This window comes from Mercenaria mercenaria, chromosome 11 (genome assembly GCF_021730395.1).
Source record: "Mercenaria mercenaria strain notata chromosome 11, MADL_Memer_1, whole genome shotgun sequence".
In the NCBI taxonomy this organism is placed as follows: Eukaryota; Metazoa; Mollusca; class Bivalvia; order Venerida; family Veneridae; genus Mercenaria; species Mercenaria mercenaria.
Window position 1 is genome coordinate 32,286,311 of NC_069371.1, and position 21,601 is coordinate 32,307,911.

At 33.3% G+C, this 21,601-nt stretch overlaps 1 protein-coding gene across 1 annotated transcript in view; it reads left to right on the forward strand.

Annotated features, from left to right (window-relative positions):
• The first annotated feature begins 10,252 nt into the window (after nucleotides 1-10,252).
• The window catches only part of LOC123531568 (parathyroid hormone 2 receptor-like), a 227,006-nt gene continuing 215,657 nt past the window's right edge, over nucleotides 10,253-21,601 (forward strand). Inside the window, exon 1 of the mRNA XM_053518018.1 lies at nucleotides 10,253-11,136. Within this exon, the coding sequence (XP_053373993.1) occupies nucleotides 11,074-11,136 (63 nt within the window). The 5' untranslated portion in view covers nucleotides 10,253-11,073. The remainder of the gene's footprint in view (nucleotides 11,137-21,601) is intronic.

Genomic DNA, 21,601 nt, shown 5'->3' on the forward strand with positions numbered 1-21,601 from the left:
AAAGTATGTCCACTGTTTCAAGCATATTTCGGATAGCATATGTGTGAAGTCGCGAAAACATGTGTCAAATCTCTCTTTGTCTGTCGAAGAAGATTTAAAATTTGTAAAAGTACATTCGTCGATTATGTTGTTTTTTTTCCATAGCAAATATCAGATGTTATCCAAATAGAATTTATATAGATATATAATAAAAATATTTATTACATACCTATATTTATTATATACCGAAACAAATTCTGTCAAAAATACAACTTGCATTTCACAAGGAAATACGAACAGGCTGAAAAACAATACCATACCGTACTTTCCAAAATCCCGTATTGTACCTTCCGTATTGTATGTTGCCGGACTACTTTCATTAATATGACACAGTTATATGAATAGCGCACACAAAAAACATCACTCATTTCATTTTAACATCAACAAACATTTAAGATTTCGTTAGATTACAAATTTACTAACAAAAAGATGGAAGTATATAATAAAAGGGTCATTACAACAGTAGCTAGATCTGGGATTTTGTATTCGGCTTCTCGTGGATTTTGCAAGGACGGATCACACTCGGCGCAAAATCAACTCGAGCCGAATACAGCATCCCAGATCGACCTACTGTTATAATAACAATATTGCATTCAACTAAAGCAGTGTTTTAATTGTTGCAATTATTGTATCAGTAATTATCATACTTGTTGCATCTGTTTAAGCACACTTTCATGTAAGAAATAGCTAAATAATTACCAGAAATTATGTATTATATGATTAATATCAACGTTCGCTGTACATTGATACACGCGTATTACAAAAGCTACTGAAAGTAGAAAGTGTACCGCACGCATTTCTTTTAAAAACTGAAATTGAAAATAAAACAGGCTGTTACGTTTTTTAACAAGACATACAGCACAAACAATGAACGAAATGAATGAATAAATAAATAAATGAACGAACGAACAAATGAATAGTTCCAGGTAAGATAATTACTACACTATGCCTTCATATGCAGACATGGTAAAACAGTTCACTAAACGTGCATCATTACGAGTGAAATGAAATACGTCTTTTTGAAGCTGCTTAACTTCAGAACTTGCAATACAATAGAATCGTGAGATTTTAATTACTTTCTTAAGAATCGTAATAAGTTTCGCTAATTGTTCATGCACAAAAGAAAAAGATACTTACCGTATATGCTAACGTAAGAGAAAGATAGACAGTCGTTTAATTTCAAATTTGTTTTATTCAATCCGTAAATTATTGCGGATATGAACAATTAATATTTACAAAATCTTTAAAAGCGTTTACTAATCTAATCATTGGTATGAACGCATGTTATCAAAATGGCTTTATGCAGTGTTTTCTTTTCAAATATAAAAACTGGTCTATAATTACGTTTTAGACATTTGTGGAAATTCAATTGCAAAATCAAAATAGTTTGCTTGCCACTAATTAAAACATATTCCTAAATAACAAAATGTTAATCGGTTTTTATTGCTACTTTTCAAACATTTATTGAAAAGATTCACTTGATTCATATATTCAATGCAAATAAAAAAAAAAATGCCTTTAAAATTACGAAATAATATTAACTGGTCCTTAGGCATTTGAGAAAAACATTATCTTTAACTATCTTGCAAAAACTAGTGTATTTGAATATTTCAAGAATACAAAATAACATATTTGAAGTTATAATGACTGACTCAAGGCGACAGATTAAACATTAAACAAGTTGATACTTGGGGCGGCCTGTAATTTGTAATTTTCCTGTAGAAAATGGAAACATTATGATAAGTTTTATAACCGATCTAGTTACCGTTTCTTTTAATGTTGCGCATCCGAAATCGATGCTAAACACAACACCTAAACAACAGGAATTTTCAAATAGATAAAATCTTAATGCGAGGAAGACACTATTTTGGAAATATGTATTTAGTTTGTTTTACCAAATTTAATGAATCTATAGTCACTGTGACTGTTTTTAGTGGCGGTTAAGTCACGTCGGCACAATTAAGGTGATACTGCATCCTATGGAGAAGGACCCCATACACTCCCCCCTTCCCAGCATCATTGCAGGTAAGGAAGGAAGGAAAGAAAGAATTAACAAACCAAGTGAGGTTTCGAACCTACACTAACTTTATAACTAAGTACAATGAAGTTCCTTAATGTCATGGCATGTCACTTGTTGGCCATTTAATTCTATTGTAAAGTATAAAAGTTAAGTACAGAACTATCGTTTAATTTTTAGTAATGAACTGCAATAAACAATTTTAATTTTTCTTGTCAGAAAGGCTGTAGTTAAGAAAATCCTGCTGATTACGGACTTAAAAGTGTGCGTAATATAATAGGGTTATTATAACAATAGCTCGATCTGGGATGTTGTATTCGGCTCGAGTGGATTTTGCCAGATCGGATCTCACGAGGCGTCCCAGATCTAGCTACTGTTATAATGACCCTTTTATTATATAACTTTGCCTTTTTGTTTGTTGTTTTGTATTTTGACGAAATCTTCAATGTTTATCGATTTTAAATGGAACTAAGTGGAGATTTTATGTGCGCTATTTATAGAACTGTGTCAGGTCATGCATATTAATGAAACTAGTCCGGCAGCATGCAATACGGAAGGTACAATACGGAATTTAAAAGGTACAATACGGACTTTTCGTCTGTCTGTTCATATTTAATTGTGAAATAGCCGATTTTTTACAGAATTTATATAGGTATATAATAAACATCAATACACGGAACCCTCTTATACCATCGTGTACGCAAAATACTATATGTGTAAAATTATCTAATATGTAATAGGCAAAATATTGCATAGATGGTCAATCACTTTTAATTTGTGTGTGTGTGTGGGTTCGGGTTTAACGTCGTTTTCAACAATTTTTCAGTCATATAAACGACGGTGTCTACTTGTAGCAGTGAGCACAATGCCCAACTTTATAGTGCTGCCTCACTGGAATATCACGCCGTAGACACGTAGCATGATACCCCACCCAGTCACATTATACTGACACCGGGCTGACCAGTCCTAGCACTATCCCCTTAATGCTGAGCGCCAAGACTTTTAATTTGAGAAGTGGCTAAAATTCTAGACAGCTCCGTTAGCGATTGTCTAGGAGTACGGACCTCATTTTCCAGATATTGTGGGTTAATATGCTCAGTTCAGTTTATTTTACTCGCAGTAAATATTTCCTGATATGTTATTTCGAAAACAGCTTCGATTAGAAATATTCGGCAAGAAGTCTTGATGTAAAAATATGCTGAATTTTAATTGTTATTCAGTTGGATAGAAATAATATAGTACATATTATTATTGTAATGGGATACAGTTCACAACTCCTTTACATCTTGAATGTTTGCAATGAAATAGCAAATGAGATTAAACTTCAATCTAAATTGTTCACAGATATCGGCGTTCACTCGACTGTTTCCATTTTCTTTCGAAACGTAAGTAAGTGAGGAACACCAAATAATCACGCACAATCGAACTGGCACAAAATAATGTTAAATTATGATGTGGCAAAGCCTTTTTGTTATTATTCATGACATCAGTTTAGACTGAAAGATCCAGGTATTAAATTTTCCGCACATTCGGTGATCGCTGCGAGATACAAGGAAAGATTTTACCACTAGTTTCGGTAAATTAATTATAAAACAAAATGTTTTGCCCCGGTTCAATAATACGGTGCCCCTAAAGTGACATGTTACGCACTTTTTTTCCACTTAGGTAATGTGAGACTTTTTTTATTTCGTTTAAACGAAATAACTAATTCGTTTAAACGAAATGATTTCGTTTTAACGAAATAACTATTTCGTTTAAACGAAATCAGTCTCACATTACCTAAGTGGAAAAAAAGTGCGTAACATGTCACTTTAGGGGCACCGTACAATAACAACATAAATGATGCATGTGCCGTTTCATATCGCAGTATTTGTTTTTATCAAGTTATTTGTGTTATAAACTGAATTTCAAATATAATTCATTTAAGGATTAGATGCGTTTGTTGATCTTTTATCAACGATCTATTTTACAATAAACTAATCGGCATCGAAAAGGAATATTTATTTGGTGTACGTTTCGAAAGAAAATGTAAAAAATCAAGTGAACACTGATATGTGTGAACGATTAAGATCCAAGCTTTCAGTGAATATTGATGAAATCTTAGTTGATCTTTCATTTGCAATAAAATTAATTATTTAAATAACCGACACTATTCTAAAAAGGAGTTCGATCCGTACTCCTAGACATGGGTTGTCTACGGGTCGGATGCGTACCATACAGTGTACAATAATATTTTAATACATTAAGTCTGAAAATATAAGCTTCATAGAAAGACACATGTATTAAAACGTCAATTTTACTTGATGTGCGTTTTACTTTAGTTTGTACTAATGGTAGAATGATAGTTATTTTACGCATTTACATCCATCCGTGCTCCACAAGAATGTATTCATATAAAAATGAATGCCATTTCCCGCCTAGCAAATGCAAATTTCAAACCAGAGAGGAACCTACGCAGTTCTTAGGTTGTGTCTGCACCGCAGTGAAATTTACAATTTACTGATATATATCTACTCAATCACGAATATGAGTCACGTGACCATGGTTTACTGACATAAAATACAGTCCAATTTCCGTATATTTGCTGATTGCATATTACATAGACCTTCAAGACAAAGAATTAAAGGATGGAAATTGCCTTTTGACAGTTTCTTTATTAACTTTTATTTATTACCAACATTAAGCCAAAATAATTGTCATGAAGGAAATGACGTCAGACGACGACGTCAAAATTGTAACAGTATGGCGGAAAAATCACAGACAGGATCATGATATGATATTTTTTGTTCTGATGACTTTAGAAGCCACCTCAGCAAGGGAAAATGTGCGCATTAGTTACGCTTTTGTGCGTGGATGATAGTTAAAAATAAGGAAGATGCTCCTCACTCTAGTTTGAAATAGACCACAACCCAAACTTGATAAAATATTTGTGAAGAATTCTAAGGAGTCATTTTCTCTGACTTTATTCACTATTAATTAAGTTCAGGTATCTAGTTTGACAGTATTTTGGAAACAAAAATGAAATATCTAGTAAAAGTAAGCAAGAGATATACATCAAAGTGGCTAAACATGTAATAACATTTATAAACTATTATAAATCTTGTTTATTCGGAATCGTGCATGATAAGAGAATGATTCAGGATACAGATGCGGATGTGTACAAGTTTGTGGAAAGCGGATATGACCGAGAAAATAAAAGAAGTTTGCAAGCATACCTTTTGTTTTAAATGAAATTTGTCACATGGCTATCTTATTCAAATGGCAACACTAAATATCAGTTTTGCTATTTTTTGTATCTTTTATTTGATAATTTGACCAGTAGGAAACAACTGTAAGAAAATGAACATATAAAGATCGACCTTGATTTTTCATAATCAGGTATGAGCAAATAATTAAAACAAATAAGAACATGTAACATTGTTTACAGTGAGTATGTTAGGAAAAACGTGACCTCCTAATATTAAGACGTTCATGCTATTATCTTAAAGTCTATGATACAAAACTTAACACAAATATAGAATTCTATCAGAATTACTTCATAATTAAATTAAATATGAAAAATGTAAGGCGATACAATATGACATTGTCAACATTTGTCAAAACGACACGTCTATCGAAAATAGTACTTTATGGCCTTTGAATAAAGCGACAAAGTTTACATTACTATGTTTTGATCAGTTTTTTCGGTAGAGAAAGATAAACGCAGACACCTACAAGAACTAGAAACAAGAGGGTCATGATGAACCTGGATCGCTCACCAGAGTAATATGAGCTACATGTTTCAAATGTCAAACTGAAGATTTTTAGAATTTGTTTTGAAGATTTTCCAATATACAATCAAATAACCCCTGGGCTGGGGCCAATTTTACCCCGGGGGTCATGATTTGAACAAAGTTTGTAGAGGTCTACTGGCAATGCTACATGTCAAATATCTAAGCTCTAGGCCTTCTGGTTAATTTTAAGAAAATTTTTGAAGATTTTCCTATGTAAAATCAAGTGACCCCTGGGGCGGGGTCAATTTTGACCCCGGGGGTCATGATTTGAACAAATTTTGTAGAGGTCCACTAGGCAATGCTACATGTCAAATATCTAAGCTCTAGGCCTTCTGGTTTATTTTTTTTATAATTTTTTGAAGATTTTTCTATAGAAATATATGTAAAATCAAGTGACCCCTGGGGCGGGGTCAATTTTGACACCGGGATCATGATTTGAACAACTTTAGTAGAGGTCCACTTGGCAATACTACATGTCAAATATCTAAGCTCTAGGGCTTCTGGTTTTTGAGAAGAAGATTATTTTAAGATTTTCCTACGTAAAATCAAGTGACCCCTGGGGCGGGGTCAATTCTGACCCCGGGGTCATGATTTGAACAAACTTGGTAGAGGTCCACTAGGCAATGCTTCACAGAGTTCTGCATGTAATTCAATTCTTTGAACAATTTTTGTAGAGCTTCACCCAAGGAACATTCCTGTAAAGTATTGATGAAATTGCCTAGCGGTTTATGAGGAGATGTCGTTTAAAGTAAAAGTTTAATGACGACGGACGACCGACACCGGACGACGGACGACTGACGCCGGACGGTGAGTGATCAGAATAGCTCACCCTGAGCCTTTGGCTCTGGTGAGCTAAAATGGCATCTTTACCGTAAGGCAAGGTCCAAAACGACCTGTCGGACAAAGGATATAAATCTGTTTAAATATGCTGTTAATATAGACAGAAGCAACATAAATGTGTCTTGAATGGATTTAATTATTTTTTTTTTAATTCAATTATTTAACATTTCTATGAATACTAAAAATGAGAAAAATATGTATTATAACTAAATGCAACTACTGAAACTTCTTGATGTTTAATGTCTTGAAAACTACGCTCGAAATATCATTGCATTAACAAATGTAACACCTGGCTAAATTTAAATGTTACCTTCTTGTTGAATCTTGTTGAATCAATACAGATAACGGAAGCGGTATAATAAACGCTTGTTATCAAACAGATAGTTTAAATACTTCAAAGGAGTTAAATTGATACTTTATTGTAGAAATTCAATAATTAACTTTTATCAACAGAGAACAGAAATTTATAGATGAATGGTACCACAGCAGTAATTTTAAATTTATATGTTCAATCTATAAAAAAAACAAGGTTTATCTTCTAAGAGCTGTCACACAAAGCCAGTCCCATTTAAAAAAAAAATCATAAATGACCTACAAACCACTAAAAACGCCAAGAAAAGTTGGTTCATGTATCTTTTTAGAGAGAATGTTTGTCTTATAGGTCAACACTTTAAAATTTAGAACATTTTCCAATGCGACTATGAAGACATGCGTAATAAGGTCTGTTTTACATTTCTAGAAAATGCTACTAAAATAACTGGGAAAGTTGAGAGTATTTTTCTTCCCGCCATTATATGAAAAGCCCGGAAGTGCTGCTTGATTACCTATTTAGTTGTTTCATACCTTTAACGCTTCAAGATAACGGAAACGGTATAATGTACCTTTGTTCGCTTACAGGTGGATTAGCTACATCAAAGGAGTTAAATTGATTCTTTGTGATATATGGTGCCATTTAGAAATAGCCCCAACAAAATTCAGTAATTAAGCTACACTAATGTATAGATGAGATAAAATATACAATCATGTGTATTAAACAGATAAATCAATAACAATGCAACAGATGAGTTGAAGCTTAACGTTTGAAAAACATTTATGAGCCGCGCCACGAGAAAACCAACATAGTGGCTTTGCGCAATGATCAGACAGCCTGCCATTCGCCAGTTGGTCAAGATCATGCTGTGCTTCAAAGCTATCAGTTAGAGAAACTGTGGGACTACAGACAGGAATATGGACAGATGGGGGATTGCGCGGCTGTTGGCATGTCGCAACACATTTGGTTTTCTCATGGCCGTATATTGGTTAAGTATACGAAAAGATGCTCATATATCTACATGATCTTAGTAAATTATAGATCAATTCAGATTTTGTTCTTTGAAGTTATTGAGTATTTGTACCCAACATTCATATTTTTTTCGTTCAAGAACAAATAACATTCTGCACACGGTACTCTAATTTAAGACATCTCTCTCTGAAAAAGTGAGAAAAATCAGCAGTGCTGTCAAAAGTATTACTACGTTACTCATATGGGAAATAAATCAGACTCTTGAAAGGAATGCGAACGGGATACATTCTAATTATTTTATTGTCCTATTGTGGCCTGCTCCAAAACGTTAGCGGAATTGCGTGTTGGCGTGCGCGCAAAGACGAATTAAAAGGTTTCGTTGTCATCCGTTGACACGCACGCATTGACGTTACATCGAAATGTGATTCATAATTTTGGTAACAATTCTAATAAGTTTAGCTCATATGTGATTATTTAAATCACACACGAATCCGCTGTCTTATGTGAATGTTTTGTTACGACCCCAGTGGAGCTGAATTCATGGCCTCTGGATTTGAGAGACTTAAATGTACTATATGTCAATATCTCTAACAAGATACGTACTTTCATTATCAACCAAATCAGGAAGTGTCGACCTTACATTTCGGCACAAAAAGTCTGCAAGTTCATTTTATTGCCATGTACGGCCTTAAGATATAGTGCACTGTATTTACTCTATGTAAATCAGCAAATCCACTATAATCACGAGAAAAACATTTATCATTGTTTGTTATCAGTTCAGGTGAAACACACACAGCAAGGTTTTACTTTTTAATCTCAATAGATAAGTCACAACACACCGCTTAAGTTAATATCGTTGAGGATTTGAAAACGTTGAGAATGTAATGACTAATTTATTTAGTTCAAGGCAATTAATTGATTGTCATTTGTAATATCTACTATGTGTTTAAGTTATATTCAGCCTACAGCGGATGAATTCGACATCATCTGTGATATCAATCAAATAACCTGATCTGTTTTACACGTTCCATTACCATTTTTGAAAATAATCAAACCGAGCCTGTCTACTACTATTTTGCTTGGTTGCATCATATGTTTCCAAAACATCTTTTCATAGACTGTTTTCTAGCAATCATACATTTAACCTAAGAACGGACGCAATTGTCAGATGGTAGCAGCATCTGACTACGAAGCCACGGGTCTTCAGCTACTTACAAATACGTATGGGTACTTTTCACTTGGCACGCTTTTCTCTTGCATATTCATTAATGGTCTTACATAATGCTATACATCCGGCTTAGAATGTCTTATTCCAATATGTTTATTTCGCCGTATTGTATTGTGATTTCTATCTTCAAAACTACGCAGTTGCCTTTGAAAACAGTGGGACATCCAGAAATCTTGCTTCTTTGGGATACAAATAAGATCCTTTGGAAGCAGAGAACGCAAGTCAGTATTGTATTTTTGTTCTGGATAGGATCTCACTTTACTCAAATAAATGTCTATAGATGCTGGCTGGACTTAAATCAGTATAATTTTAAATATTATTTAAACCGTTTTGATACAGCTTTCTACGACATTCTAAAGCAAAACGCTAATTTAGAAAATAGATACTCTAAAACGGTTTATCAAAATGAAGTGAGACTTAACAAAATGATTAGCCATTATGGACTAAACAATTACCAATTATTTCAATCGTACTTTAAAAATACTACTGATTTTTAAATTGTTTTATCGGTAATGACCGCATTTCTTGCATAATACAAATAAAAATAGAACGTTAGCTGCACAATCACGCAAAACAATAAATCGAAATAAAGGTCTAATCCGGTAATCTGTTTTTATCTCTAGCAAAGCAAAGAAAATATCAAAGATCATTATTTGGTGTGTGTAATGAGTGTTTGCTTAAACAGTCATCGTTTCTATTTATTTTTAATCTTCTTTATTATTATGGTATCTATTTGCAATTTCGATACTGCATACTTACTATATCTATTTTATATGAAAATGTCTGCGTTGAAGCCATGGATATAATTTGTATAGCATTGATCTCTACGGCTGTTTCAGCTAAACAGACGTAGACTTTTAACTTTTGGTTCAACATTTTAGTTTACTTTTGTTTTACTTTAAACTATTATCTAAATAATTGTTGACCTAGAGAGTAAAATGCGCAGTTATGAAGAAACTTATAGGTCAAAATGCGCAGTTATGAAGATACTTAAACATGCAGTCAATTTTTGAACTTATAATCTTGATTTATATCAACCCGAGTAGATCAACAAAAAGTCACTGATTTCATCTGTCATTAGTTAATTACCAGAAGTGAAAGACCTACTCTTATTACCCACAAAAGCTGCTAAATATAAATTCTTCATTTAGATAACATGTATTTGGTTACCTTAATATATTCAACCAAATAAACAACTTAAATTGACTTAATTTGATTAGGCGCGTTACATATCCCACGCGATACAATTGGAGAACTAGTATTGGTTTAGGGAACGCTAACAGCTTTGCAGTGAAGTATTCATTCATTCACTCGCTGTTCATGCTAACCGCTGCTTAGTACGGAAAATCGTTAAATCGGGAGTTTGTTGTTGGTAATAAGAAACAACAATACGTGATTATCACTTATTCTCTCCTGCTACGTGTTCCGTGTTCGACAATTCGAACTATTTGGTATCTCCAACAAGACAGCAGACACACAGACTTCGTTATTCATTATGTATATAAACTTGTAAGAAAAAAAAGGGATATTAATTATAATAAAACATTTCAAAAAGGCTTGGCAAATATCTCGCATAAACACTAAAGATATGGAGAACCTTTTAAATTGATAAAAGCACTTACTTTATCTACACTTCACAATTTGCCCGTGCATGTCAGCAATAACGTTTTGATAAGTGTATTTGTTGACTGCAATCCGAACAATAGTGTAATACTAGCACAAAACCCAGTTTTATTTGCTAAACGTTTTATAGAAGAAATATTTAAATGAACAATGTGAGTTGGATGGACTTTATTACGACAATTGCACAAAATTCTGTATAGGTCGGAAACGTTAAAATTTGTGCATATATAAATAAAATCAGTGTCGAACTTTAAACGTTGAAAAATCAAAGATGGACCTAAAGTGCTGTCTGTATGTCGCCTGCATTACAGTCATTTTGAATGGAGTATTTGGAGTGAGTATTATTGTTTTATAAAATATATCTATTTATTAATAAGCATGCATAACATCCTAACATTTTGGTATTTCTGTCTTTTTAGACCTGTGCCTTAATGAGGTGAAATATTTTGCTAGTCTGCATGATACATTGCTTATATCTAGAAGCTGGTATTGCAACTGTGGAAATATAGATATCTCATATATTTGAACAATTTCATGCTCAGTTTAGTACACTCAAGTTTTTCATTCTTTTTTTGTATTTAGTCTTTTTACTGATGAATTCACATGTATAACCTAAATTAACAGTTTGATAGTCTTATTTCGATATCGAATGAACAATTGACTGGTTCCGATATCAAATGAATAATTGACTGGTTTTGATATCAAACTAACAATTGACTGGTTTTCTAAATAACATAATATATGTCATTAAGAAACAGTGTAATGACAGTCTAAACAACAAATACAGAAATATACAATATACAAGAACGAAAATTTTTCCAGTTATTCAAACCATGGATGAAATTTACTCAAGGTACTGTAATACATTTAAAGACAACGTTTTTTCTTACAGATTAAGTATAAACTCATCTTTCGTTTTCTTCAATAACGTACTGATTCCGTTTTTACTTAAGTAATATTTTAATACTGTATAGATTCTTATTATAAAATTGATGACAGAACAATGACATAACCTCTAATTGGTGTATTTTAAATATCTTGATATAAAACGAAATGTTAAGTATATATCACTTTTTACTAAACAATAAACTAGAAATTTTATCACTTTATCAAGTTTTGTTTCATTCAAATCAAATGTAGCCAAATACGAAAATATACGTTTCGTGATTACAGCTGACCGTTATTTTCTATATTGATAATTTTATTAAACAACTATTTTTTACCCAAAAGTTACTGTTTAGACTGTAGGGATAACGCATGTTTTTTTCGTGTTATAATCCGAGGGATTCTGAAGATGTTATAACACGAAATGAACATGCACTAACGCTATTCTAGTATAAAACGCGAAAAAAAAAACTTATAAATTAATACATTATCCCTCAACGTCATTAAATTTCCATGAAATGCGCGGGAATATCTGAATTGTTTTTTTCACGTTTACGTCATTTCCATTTGAATTATCCGTTTTAGGGCCGTAATACGTTTACGCTTCGAAACGCGCATATATAATACAGTGTTATAACAGCACGTAAGCGCGAGAATCTCTCTGTTAACACACGTTTACTCTCATGTTAAAACATCCCCGAAAAGTGACAAGAACAGCAGTTTTCTATTAAACAGAGGTGTGTACAAAATCAAAAGATAAAAGGCATTTTTTTCCTTTACGATAGATTAAAAGCCTGTCTATCTCGTGTTTCAAATGACTAAAGGGATTATCTGTGCACATTTCTCTGTTGTAATTCCAGTAAGCAAATGCCTCTATACATAAAATGAACAACAGCATCTTTATTGTTCTGTGTCCAAAATATAGGTATTGAGTTGTCTGTTAACAGAAACGGCAACATCTTTAATATGTTGAGACAGACGTAGATTCCTTTCCGTTTCTAAATAACACCTTGAAGAGATAATAATTGCTGGTCATTAGCAAATTATCTACGACTGGCAGACGAGTGTTTCTAGTGCTGTTCTTAACATCATATCCATTAAATGTCGTAATGTCATAATGTTTGTATCTGAAATTAGCAGCACAAATACAGACAGGCATTTAATGGTGTTCATTCTCTTACAGTTCTTATGTATAGTGGTTAACATTTATTCGGAATTGAATATCAAATTATTCCTTAATTCAGGTTGTTAATATGTATATAAAAAGTTACAGCATTTTCACTGTATTATTGCACAGAGCGAAATAAGTTACCTAAATTTACAACTGTATTTATAGCATTCGCTTAACCCTGCTTTTGATACTGTAACAATCATATTGCATGGCAACGGTTACTATATACCACGCACTGGTACCATACATGTTTGTTCAGGGAAAAAAAACGTGCATATCGTGTATTCAGTAAGTAAGTTTATTCCCCGTTAAGTTACAATGGAACCGGAAACGTCAATATCTTTTCCATACACTGACGCCTGGATTTCATATCGGGTGCGTGACGTAATTTATTTTGTCGCTGCATTAATTCTTTTATCTAGTTCAGTATTGTCAATCTTATCCAGGCTATTGAATAAATTCATAATGTTTACATTACATCTATACGTGTAGATACGTATGTAATAAAAAGGTTATTATCTTTGCATCGGAAAATATGCACTCGTTCTTTAGCGGAAGAATATTGCGCTCCTTACGTTGCGAATATTTTCGCTGCAGAACTCGTGCATATTTCCCTATACAAAGCTAATAACATGTAAATATGGTATGTTTATAGTTATTGAAGTTTTATCTGTTTAAAGTTATTGAAGTTTAATCTGTTTAAAGTTATTGAAGATTACGTGTGTTTATTGTCTAGTCTAATGCCAAAATAATTTTCAACGCTTTTCTTTATTCGCAAACTATATTTGAAAACAAAGTATTGATGCTTTCTAAGAAATAGGCAATTACCCGTAAAAAGGTAAAGGATTTATACTTCCACTGAAAACAACGTATACAGATATTTCCGAAATAATTTTGTATATATCTTAGAAAATTCCATGATCTATGATGAAGAATATGCATCCAAAATGAAAAAAAGAAAAAAAAACGGAGGAAAATAAGCACATTCTTGAATCTTGTATTACCTACATGCTAGTAGAGTAAATCTTCTCTTTTTACTTAGCATCGCTAAATAATTGTTTTGACACTATCTTGTTGTTTCGTATAGAAAGAAAATATTTGACAAGACAGCATTATTCACTTAACTATCTTTTTATACTGTGCCAAACATGATTTACGGTAATTCACACGATAAACGCCGGCAATTTGTTGTGCTGTCAGTTAACATCTGTAGTGTGTTAAGTTGTAGTCAGACTTGTCAATTTGTTTCTTCCATTTCATTTTGTTTTAATAGTACCTAAACATCTATAAGAGATGATAATTGCTAGTCAGTGTTACGTAATGTCCGGCCGATAGACGAATGCTGCTCGTGCATTTAGATCATGTCTAAATATCCATTACCGCAATGCTTTGTGCTGAATATACTCTATGTAATATGATAAACAGACCAAGTATAGTTTTTATGTGAATGAAAACAACCGATAAGAAAAGCCATGTTGCAAGAACCAGCCCACTATAAAACCGAAATCCTATTGCAGCACAAAATAGTGCCCTACCTTTTCATGTAATAAAAGCATAAATGTGTTTTAATTTACTTAAGTACGGGGAAGAAATTTCACGTTTAATTTTTTAGTTTTTCATATCGGCAACAGGGAAATATATTTAACTTAACTTTTACGCAGATTGTAAATACAAAGGTTGTGAAATTTAAAGTAAACTTTTCATTCTTACATATTGAAATAGAAATTAAATGAGCCGTGCCGTGAGAAAACCAACATAGTGGCTTTGCGACCAGCATAGATCCAGACCAGCCTGCGCATCCGCTCAGTCTGGTCAGGATCTATGCAGTTCGCTTTCAGAGCCTATAACAATTACAGAAACTGTTAGCAAACAGCACAGTCTGGTCTGGATCCCTGCTGGTCGCCAACCCACAATGTTGGTTTTCTCATGGCACGGCTCAAATCAAATTTTCTTGATATCTAGGAAAAAGATGGAGAACAAACGACACAAAACACAGGATTATATATTTTATTTTGTCTCTTTAAAAATGGTTCCATTTCACGAATAGTTACTTTTTTTCATTCATTTGAAATTTGCAATATCTTAGAATGCTTGTTTAATGTTATATTAATATCATAAATGTTTCTATTTTCACTACTTCTGCTATAGTTTGTGCTTTGAAGTAAAGTTAATGAATATCCTATATTTGTTATCTTTAATGTAACTGCACTAAAGAGAATTCATGCGAAATGACTGGCAAATCCATGAATTACGCTAGCGATCCATGGTAAATAAGTCCATCATATCCAGTTGTTCATTTCGCATGAACAACGAAAGTAAAAACTTGATTGTTTATCTTACATTTCTTTCCATTTGTTAACATTTTATTTTGCACTTTCTTGTTGCACATAACATTAGAATCCCCATCGCGGTCATTCCGTTTACCAGACAGAACAATATAAATCACACATTTCAGAAGTGTATTCTCATTACCTATTTCGACAGACCGGCACATATCGACGAATGCCGGATAGACACGGGCAGTACCGGAGAATCCAAACCTCGAATGCTTAGCACCTGTGTCGTGAAAACGAACAATACGGAAAATGTTCAAATTCTATTACAATTTTCGACAAATGCTTGCCTCTGCCAATACATACAAGTAAGTTTGCTGAAACCATATGGTATACATTTCTTATTAAGACGTCATAGACAGATATTGAAAAAACGTCATTAACAAAATATGGTGCCTTAAGAAACGACTGTTTCAAGTGCTTATGTCATAAAGTATATTTACTTAAAGGTTCATTGATCATTACTAAGAAAAAAATAACATATTGAATGCACTTTCTCATAAACCTTCTTACATTTAAAATTGACACCTAACACTATATTATGAATTGAAATTTATAATGCGGAATGCTAATTATCTGAGAAATTTACTGATCAAGTTTAAAATTAGTTTAGGACTTAGTTTTAATTATTTCATACATCAAATTATTTTGATAAAATGATGCATCAAATAATAAACTAACAAAGGTTAAGATCACGTTGGGTGTTCTAAAACGATCAGCAGCTATTGTGAATGGATGCGTTTTGCTAATGCAGAATTAAACTTGTTTTAATTCTTGTGTATAAGGTTAATTGTTTGGTGTTCCCAAACCCATTAAATACAAATAGAAACTGCAACAATGAGGCGAAATGATCTATGAATTGTTGTCTTCACCCAACCCCCCAGATCTTTTGCGCAAGTCAAAAGTCTCCATAGAAGTATCTGATTGCTAGTGATATTACACTTACACGCGGCTATTTTTAGACACGAAATAATGAGAGATAATTACATAAATATACTGTCCTGATTCACCCTAATTCACTCTACGTTCTTTGCTAATTCAGTTTTGTTTGTAAATTGGTATCCAAAGTTACTGCATACAGATGACTTGCGTGACTTTAGTGTATTCCTAAAGTTTACTAAGATAATATAGCTCTGAAAGCTTATTTAGTGAGCGAAATGACATTACTAAATTCTGTATAGAAGGAACAAAACCACGTTTTACCAAATGTTTCTGTTTTCGATTTATTAAGTAAACTGTATGAACGAACCAGAGTAGTAAAGTTATATTTTTGTTAAGTTCACACTTAAGGTATGTCCAATGTAATAGTGTACCTCCTTTTGAAGAGTATTCAATTCCTACAATAAACCTACTTTGACTTAAACCTTTCAGGGGGCATAGGTTCAAGCCCCACTGGGACCAATTTTTTCCCCCTCATATTCCTTTTTCTAGTAAGTTTTTACTTTTCTTCAAGACTTATTATTGATTTATTCTACAAAAGTGAAAAGTTTTCATTTGATAAATGTTTCCTTGCTGTTCAAAGTGAATTTACCTCTGAAACAGAAGGGGCCAGAGTTAGACATCTTTAAAAATACTGAGTTGCATGCGGTAAAAGTTCTATATTTTGCCTTTACTTTATAGAGTACATATTGTGGAAAAAATGTAGGTAAGTTTTACTTCTGTCCCAAGGTTATTTTTGAATGAAGTGAGCAAAATTTAAAACGGGTCTGTGGACTGTTCAAAAGTGCTCCGAACGGCGTTCTGCAAGGAGACTTAACGTAGAATAATATACCCTTTTCACACCCAAGATATGCATTTAGACCTAAATGCGTCTGGAAGACAATATAAATTCTTTTAACATGATGTACAGTACGTGGTGGTATATTCCCTGGCATAAGATTTGAATGTTGATTATCATGGTTGCTAACGGCATTACCCCGTGATACCATACGTACAAAATTGATTAGTACACCCTATCCATCCTCAAAGTATGCAAAGTATTGAATTACGTGCATTTAGAAAACATTAAGATAACCTTTATAGTAGTGTCACATTCTCTGACGGTTTGTCTATAAGCTGTTGAAAGTACCTAACAATGATTTACATCGCATGCAAGACCGTATATTAGAAAATTCCGCGTTAAATACCCAATTTCTTATCCTCGAGTCCTTACTGTGCGCTAGGGAAGCCGTTTTGTTATTGTTTGCCAGCTACGTTGCGCTCTATTGATTATCATGTCGATAGTTATTTTTTCTCACTGTCACGTGATGTTTGCAAGGTGCTCGCCGAACGGAATCCCGTTTTTTTTTATAAACCGGGAAACCCTTATCAGAAATCGTAGACGAATGCTTTTATTTTAAACCCTTTATTAGGAAAACGTCGATTTTTAACAGAATTCGAAGTAAAATACATTGTTATAACATCAAATATGCGAAATAAAGGTAAATTTAGGAAATGTGAGTAGCTTTTATAGGCACTGATACACAGCTTCAGTACATAGAAATATCAAGATTATGCTTTCATCACTTTCTATTGAAATTTCATTGATGCGACAATGCCTTATTTCCAATGTTTACAACTTACTTCTAATTTCAGCAGATTTAGACCTATTATAGGTTGAAGGTCAGTAATTTAAATCCTTCTTTGTTTCATATAAAAAAACGACAACTTCAGGTCGTCTTTACGTATCTTTATAGAACATCACTTTTTCCTACACCTATTTTTCATGAAAGTTCTATCATATATTAACGAAAAAATGAAAAGGGGGTTGAATAGGTCCTAGTTAAATGCCAGTCAGTTGTGGTCTGCTACCCTTAAAATGGCGCATATTTGCAAGAGTCTTGTCCGCACGATAAACCCATACTTTCGGTTTCGATCTGCAAAACTTGCCATGTGGGGTGTATAAACATGATAGCCGTCTCATTTCATGCAGAATGCATTCTAGCAGTGAAAAAGTCTGATTAAAGCACTCGTTCTACACGAATCTGTGCAAAAAATGGGAAAATTAGGATCTATTTACTATGGACTTCATTCGACTACACCACGGAAGCACATTTTCGACCGAATTACTAACCTTATTCCTTATATAGGTTAAAGAGAGAAATTCATATAACTCCTATATTTCTTGTAAATTTAGAATATTACATCAGGACATTACAGACCTATGGCTCTATGCATAATTCTCCTGTTCATTATTAGAGGATGCATTCAAATCGCTGCCATTGTCTTACATTCAGGAATATATATGAAATGTTTTACTAAAAACAGCAACGGTTTGGCGACAGTTGCTATATTTTTACATAGAAGACCAATGAATATTGATCACGAAGAACGACAGACAGGCTATTAATGTAATCGTCTTAGATTTTCAAGACTTTCTGTTCATTACAATGTACTCGATGCGAAATAAACTGGTCATGCGTTGGATGATAACAGCAGATACATGTAAATATATCAAAACTAATCAAACTACCGAAACGAAATAGTACATAATTATTCAAATAATGGAATCTGATGTATTGGCCTGTTACATAGTTTTTCGGGGGGCACGATATTCACCAATTTAACGATATTCACCAATCCATGTGTGTGCGTGTGGGGCGGAATTAGGGAGTTCGTAGAGTGGAAGAGGCGGGGAGGGCAAAGTGGGATGAGTGAGGACAAGAGTGGCAAAAAATTCAGATGAGTAATGCGAAGCTAGCTATTTCATACCGCTAAGGTACATAAATATTTAAAAACACATTTCAGTAGCTTTAATATTAAAGAATTTTGACAATATTTGCAACCTTCTTAATTTTAAGCTGTCTGTAACCTGACGTATTAGAAAACCATTGAAAACCTCCGACTCTTATACCTCATCAACAATTGTTCGTGAGAAAAAAAATGTAAATAAGAAATTCAGAAGAAATAGGAAATACTTCAAATGTAGTTGTGTCTTTATAACATATTATTAAAACAAACCCAAAATTGGCCGGCCGTTTGTGAAAAACAACTGTTACACGATAAAGCAGTGCAATACACTGTCGTTGTGCCTCAGCTTAAAATATGAGTCATTCCCTACACATAAAAATATTTGAGCATGGACAATATTACTTTTATATGTTTTTTATAGTAAACTAGGTACCTCCAAGATAAAAAATAACCTGTCACAATTTTGGGCCTTAATTTTGGCCTTCAGTGTATGGAAGATGGTTTCCCATTTCTAATTATTTTTTTCCATCGGATAGTCCAGACATTAAGCAATGAATAACATTATAATATATTTATTTTTGAGTCGGCTAAAGGCTGAAAGCCTTTTGACGAGTCCTTGCTATCCAACGATTCTCTAAATGGACCAAATAACACAGTGAAGGGATGTAGTTCCATTAGATTTCTCAAACTTCAAACAGTTCACTGCATGAATGAAGTTAAGTTGTGTCAATTCCCTTTGCTATGACCAATAAACGATTTAATCTGTCATATTTATGACTTGTAATTGTGCAATACTCGAATGTAACTCATTAAGCATAAATGTGCATTTTAAGAATTGCGCAGGCTTACAAAGCTTGGGTAACATCCAGCGACAGACAAAAAATAGTTCCACAGGGCTCCAGATAAGATGCGTATTAGCGTAAATTACGTATATAAATAATGCAAATACGCATGTCTAATAATTTCTAAACGTATAAAAACGTATATAAAATTACAGAAACGCACACAATGCTTTTTTAAAAACAAAATCTGAATCGTCTGGATGCGTTAGGTAACATAGCCGATCAGCCTTAATTCTCCCACATTGAACGTAGACACGCATCGTATGATTTCTATAAACTTTGCGTGGGTTGAATTTTGCAGTCAGTAAACGGATAAATTATCGGAAGAAGAAGCTCTTACTGGTTTGTTTAGTTACTATTGATATTAAAAATGATTTTAATTCTTATTTTTCGAGAAATAAACAAATCGGCGAAACATTAAATTGTATTTTCTTGTAGTTTTTGAAATCGAAAGTAGATCGTCTATGTTTGGCTGCTTTCACGAAACGAAACAACTTTTTTATGAAAAGATTTAAATAAGAGGTAATTTAACCGTAAACTTCAATGTCAGATACTGCCAATTGCTGCTAAATGTCTTCGTATCATCACAATTTGTAAAATATATTGTTCAAACTGGAGAAAAGTGCAATCGTATCCGGATATAATATTTTGGGTAAATATCGAGCTGTGTTATGAAATTTTAGGAAAAAAAAAACTAAAAACAAACTGAAACTGGTAGACTATACTGTCAGTACATCAATCATTAGCCAACTCAGGCCATTCAGGCCTTTGATTATTTTGTTGGGTTTTACGTCGCACCGACACAATTATAGGTCATATGGCGACTTTCCAGCTTTGATGGTGGGGGAAGACCCCAGATGCCCCTCCGTGCATTATTTCATCACGAGCGGGCACCTGCATAGAACCCACCGACCTTCCATAAGCCAGCTGGATGGCTTCCTCACATGAAGAATATAAGTAATGTAATAACGAAAACTATTTTGGCGATACTGTTTGTCACAGAAACCACTGTGAACTACGTTACCATAATAATTTATCATGGTATATATTAGGTAGTAAATGTATACATAAAAGTATACATAATTAATTATGACGGGCCTCTGGAATGAAGAACAGATGAAAGAATTACACTGTTGTCATTTAGAACTTGTCACAGGAGAGATATGTTATTTTATTGTGGACTACGTGACCAATAATTACAGTAATATGAAAGTAGAGTAAATATACCATTAGTGTGTACATATCTATGAACCATATACTTGCTGTGTGTTGTTTAGATATATCACTAACTAAACCTTATTTTCGTTGGCTACATTACAGAGAACTACGTTACTAGCAAAGTATGAAAAGGTCATTCATTTTTTAATCTAAGGACAAATAGATTGAGGAACGATATATTCAGACACCGAATACTACTCACGTTGCTCTTGTAAATAGATAGGGTTGATCAAAACCGGTCGCAGTAAGAAACTTCAGTCATATATTTAAGAAATAATTTATAGCAAAACAGTGCTTTATCACTATTTATACACGATGGGCGGTTATACGTCGGGCGTTATAATTTCATGAGGGCGCAGCCCGAGTGAAATTATTTCGGACAACGTATAACCGCCCGAGTATATAAATAGTGATAAAGCACCGTTTTGCTATAAATTATTTCGATTCTTATATGTTCTTTATTGTAAAATTTATATCAAATATGATGGAACTGTTTCTTCGCGCAATCATTGCGCCAATAGTAGGTCTTTGTTTATACACGCCAGGGCCGGAAATGGTAATACGTCTTGCGGCAGAGTTCAGTTCGGGCGGAAATTATTGCGAATTTTTCAGCAAAGCGAATAACTAACTCAGTATGTGTGTAAATTAATCAACACATTTGTGCAATATGATTTTTCGTTT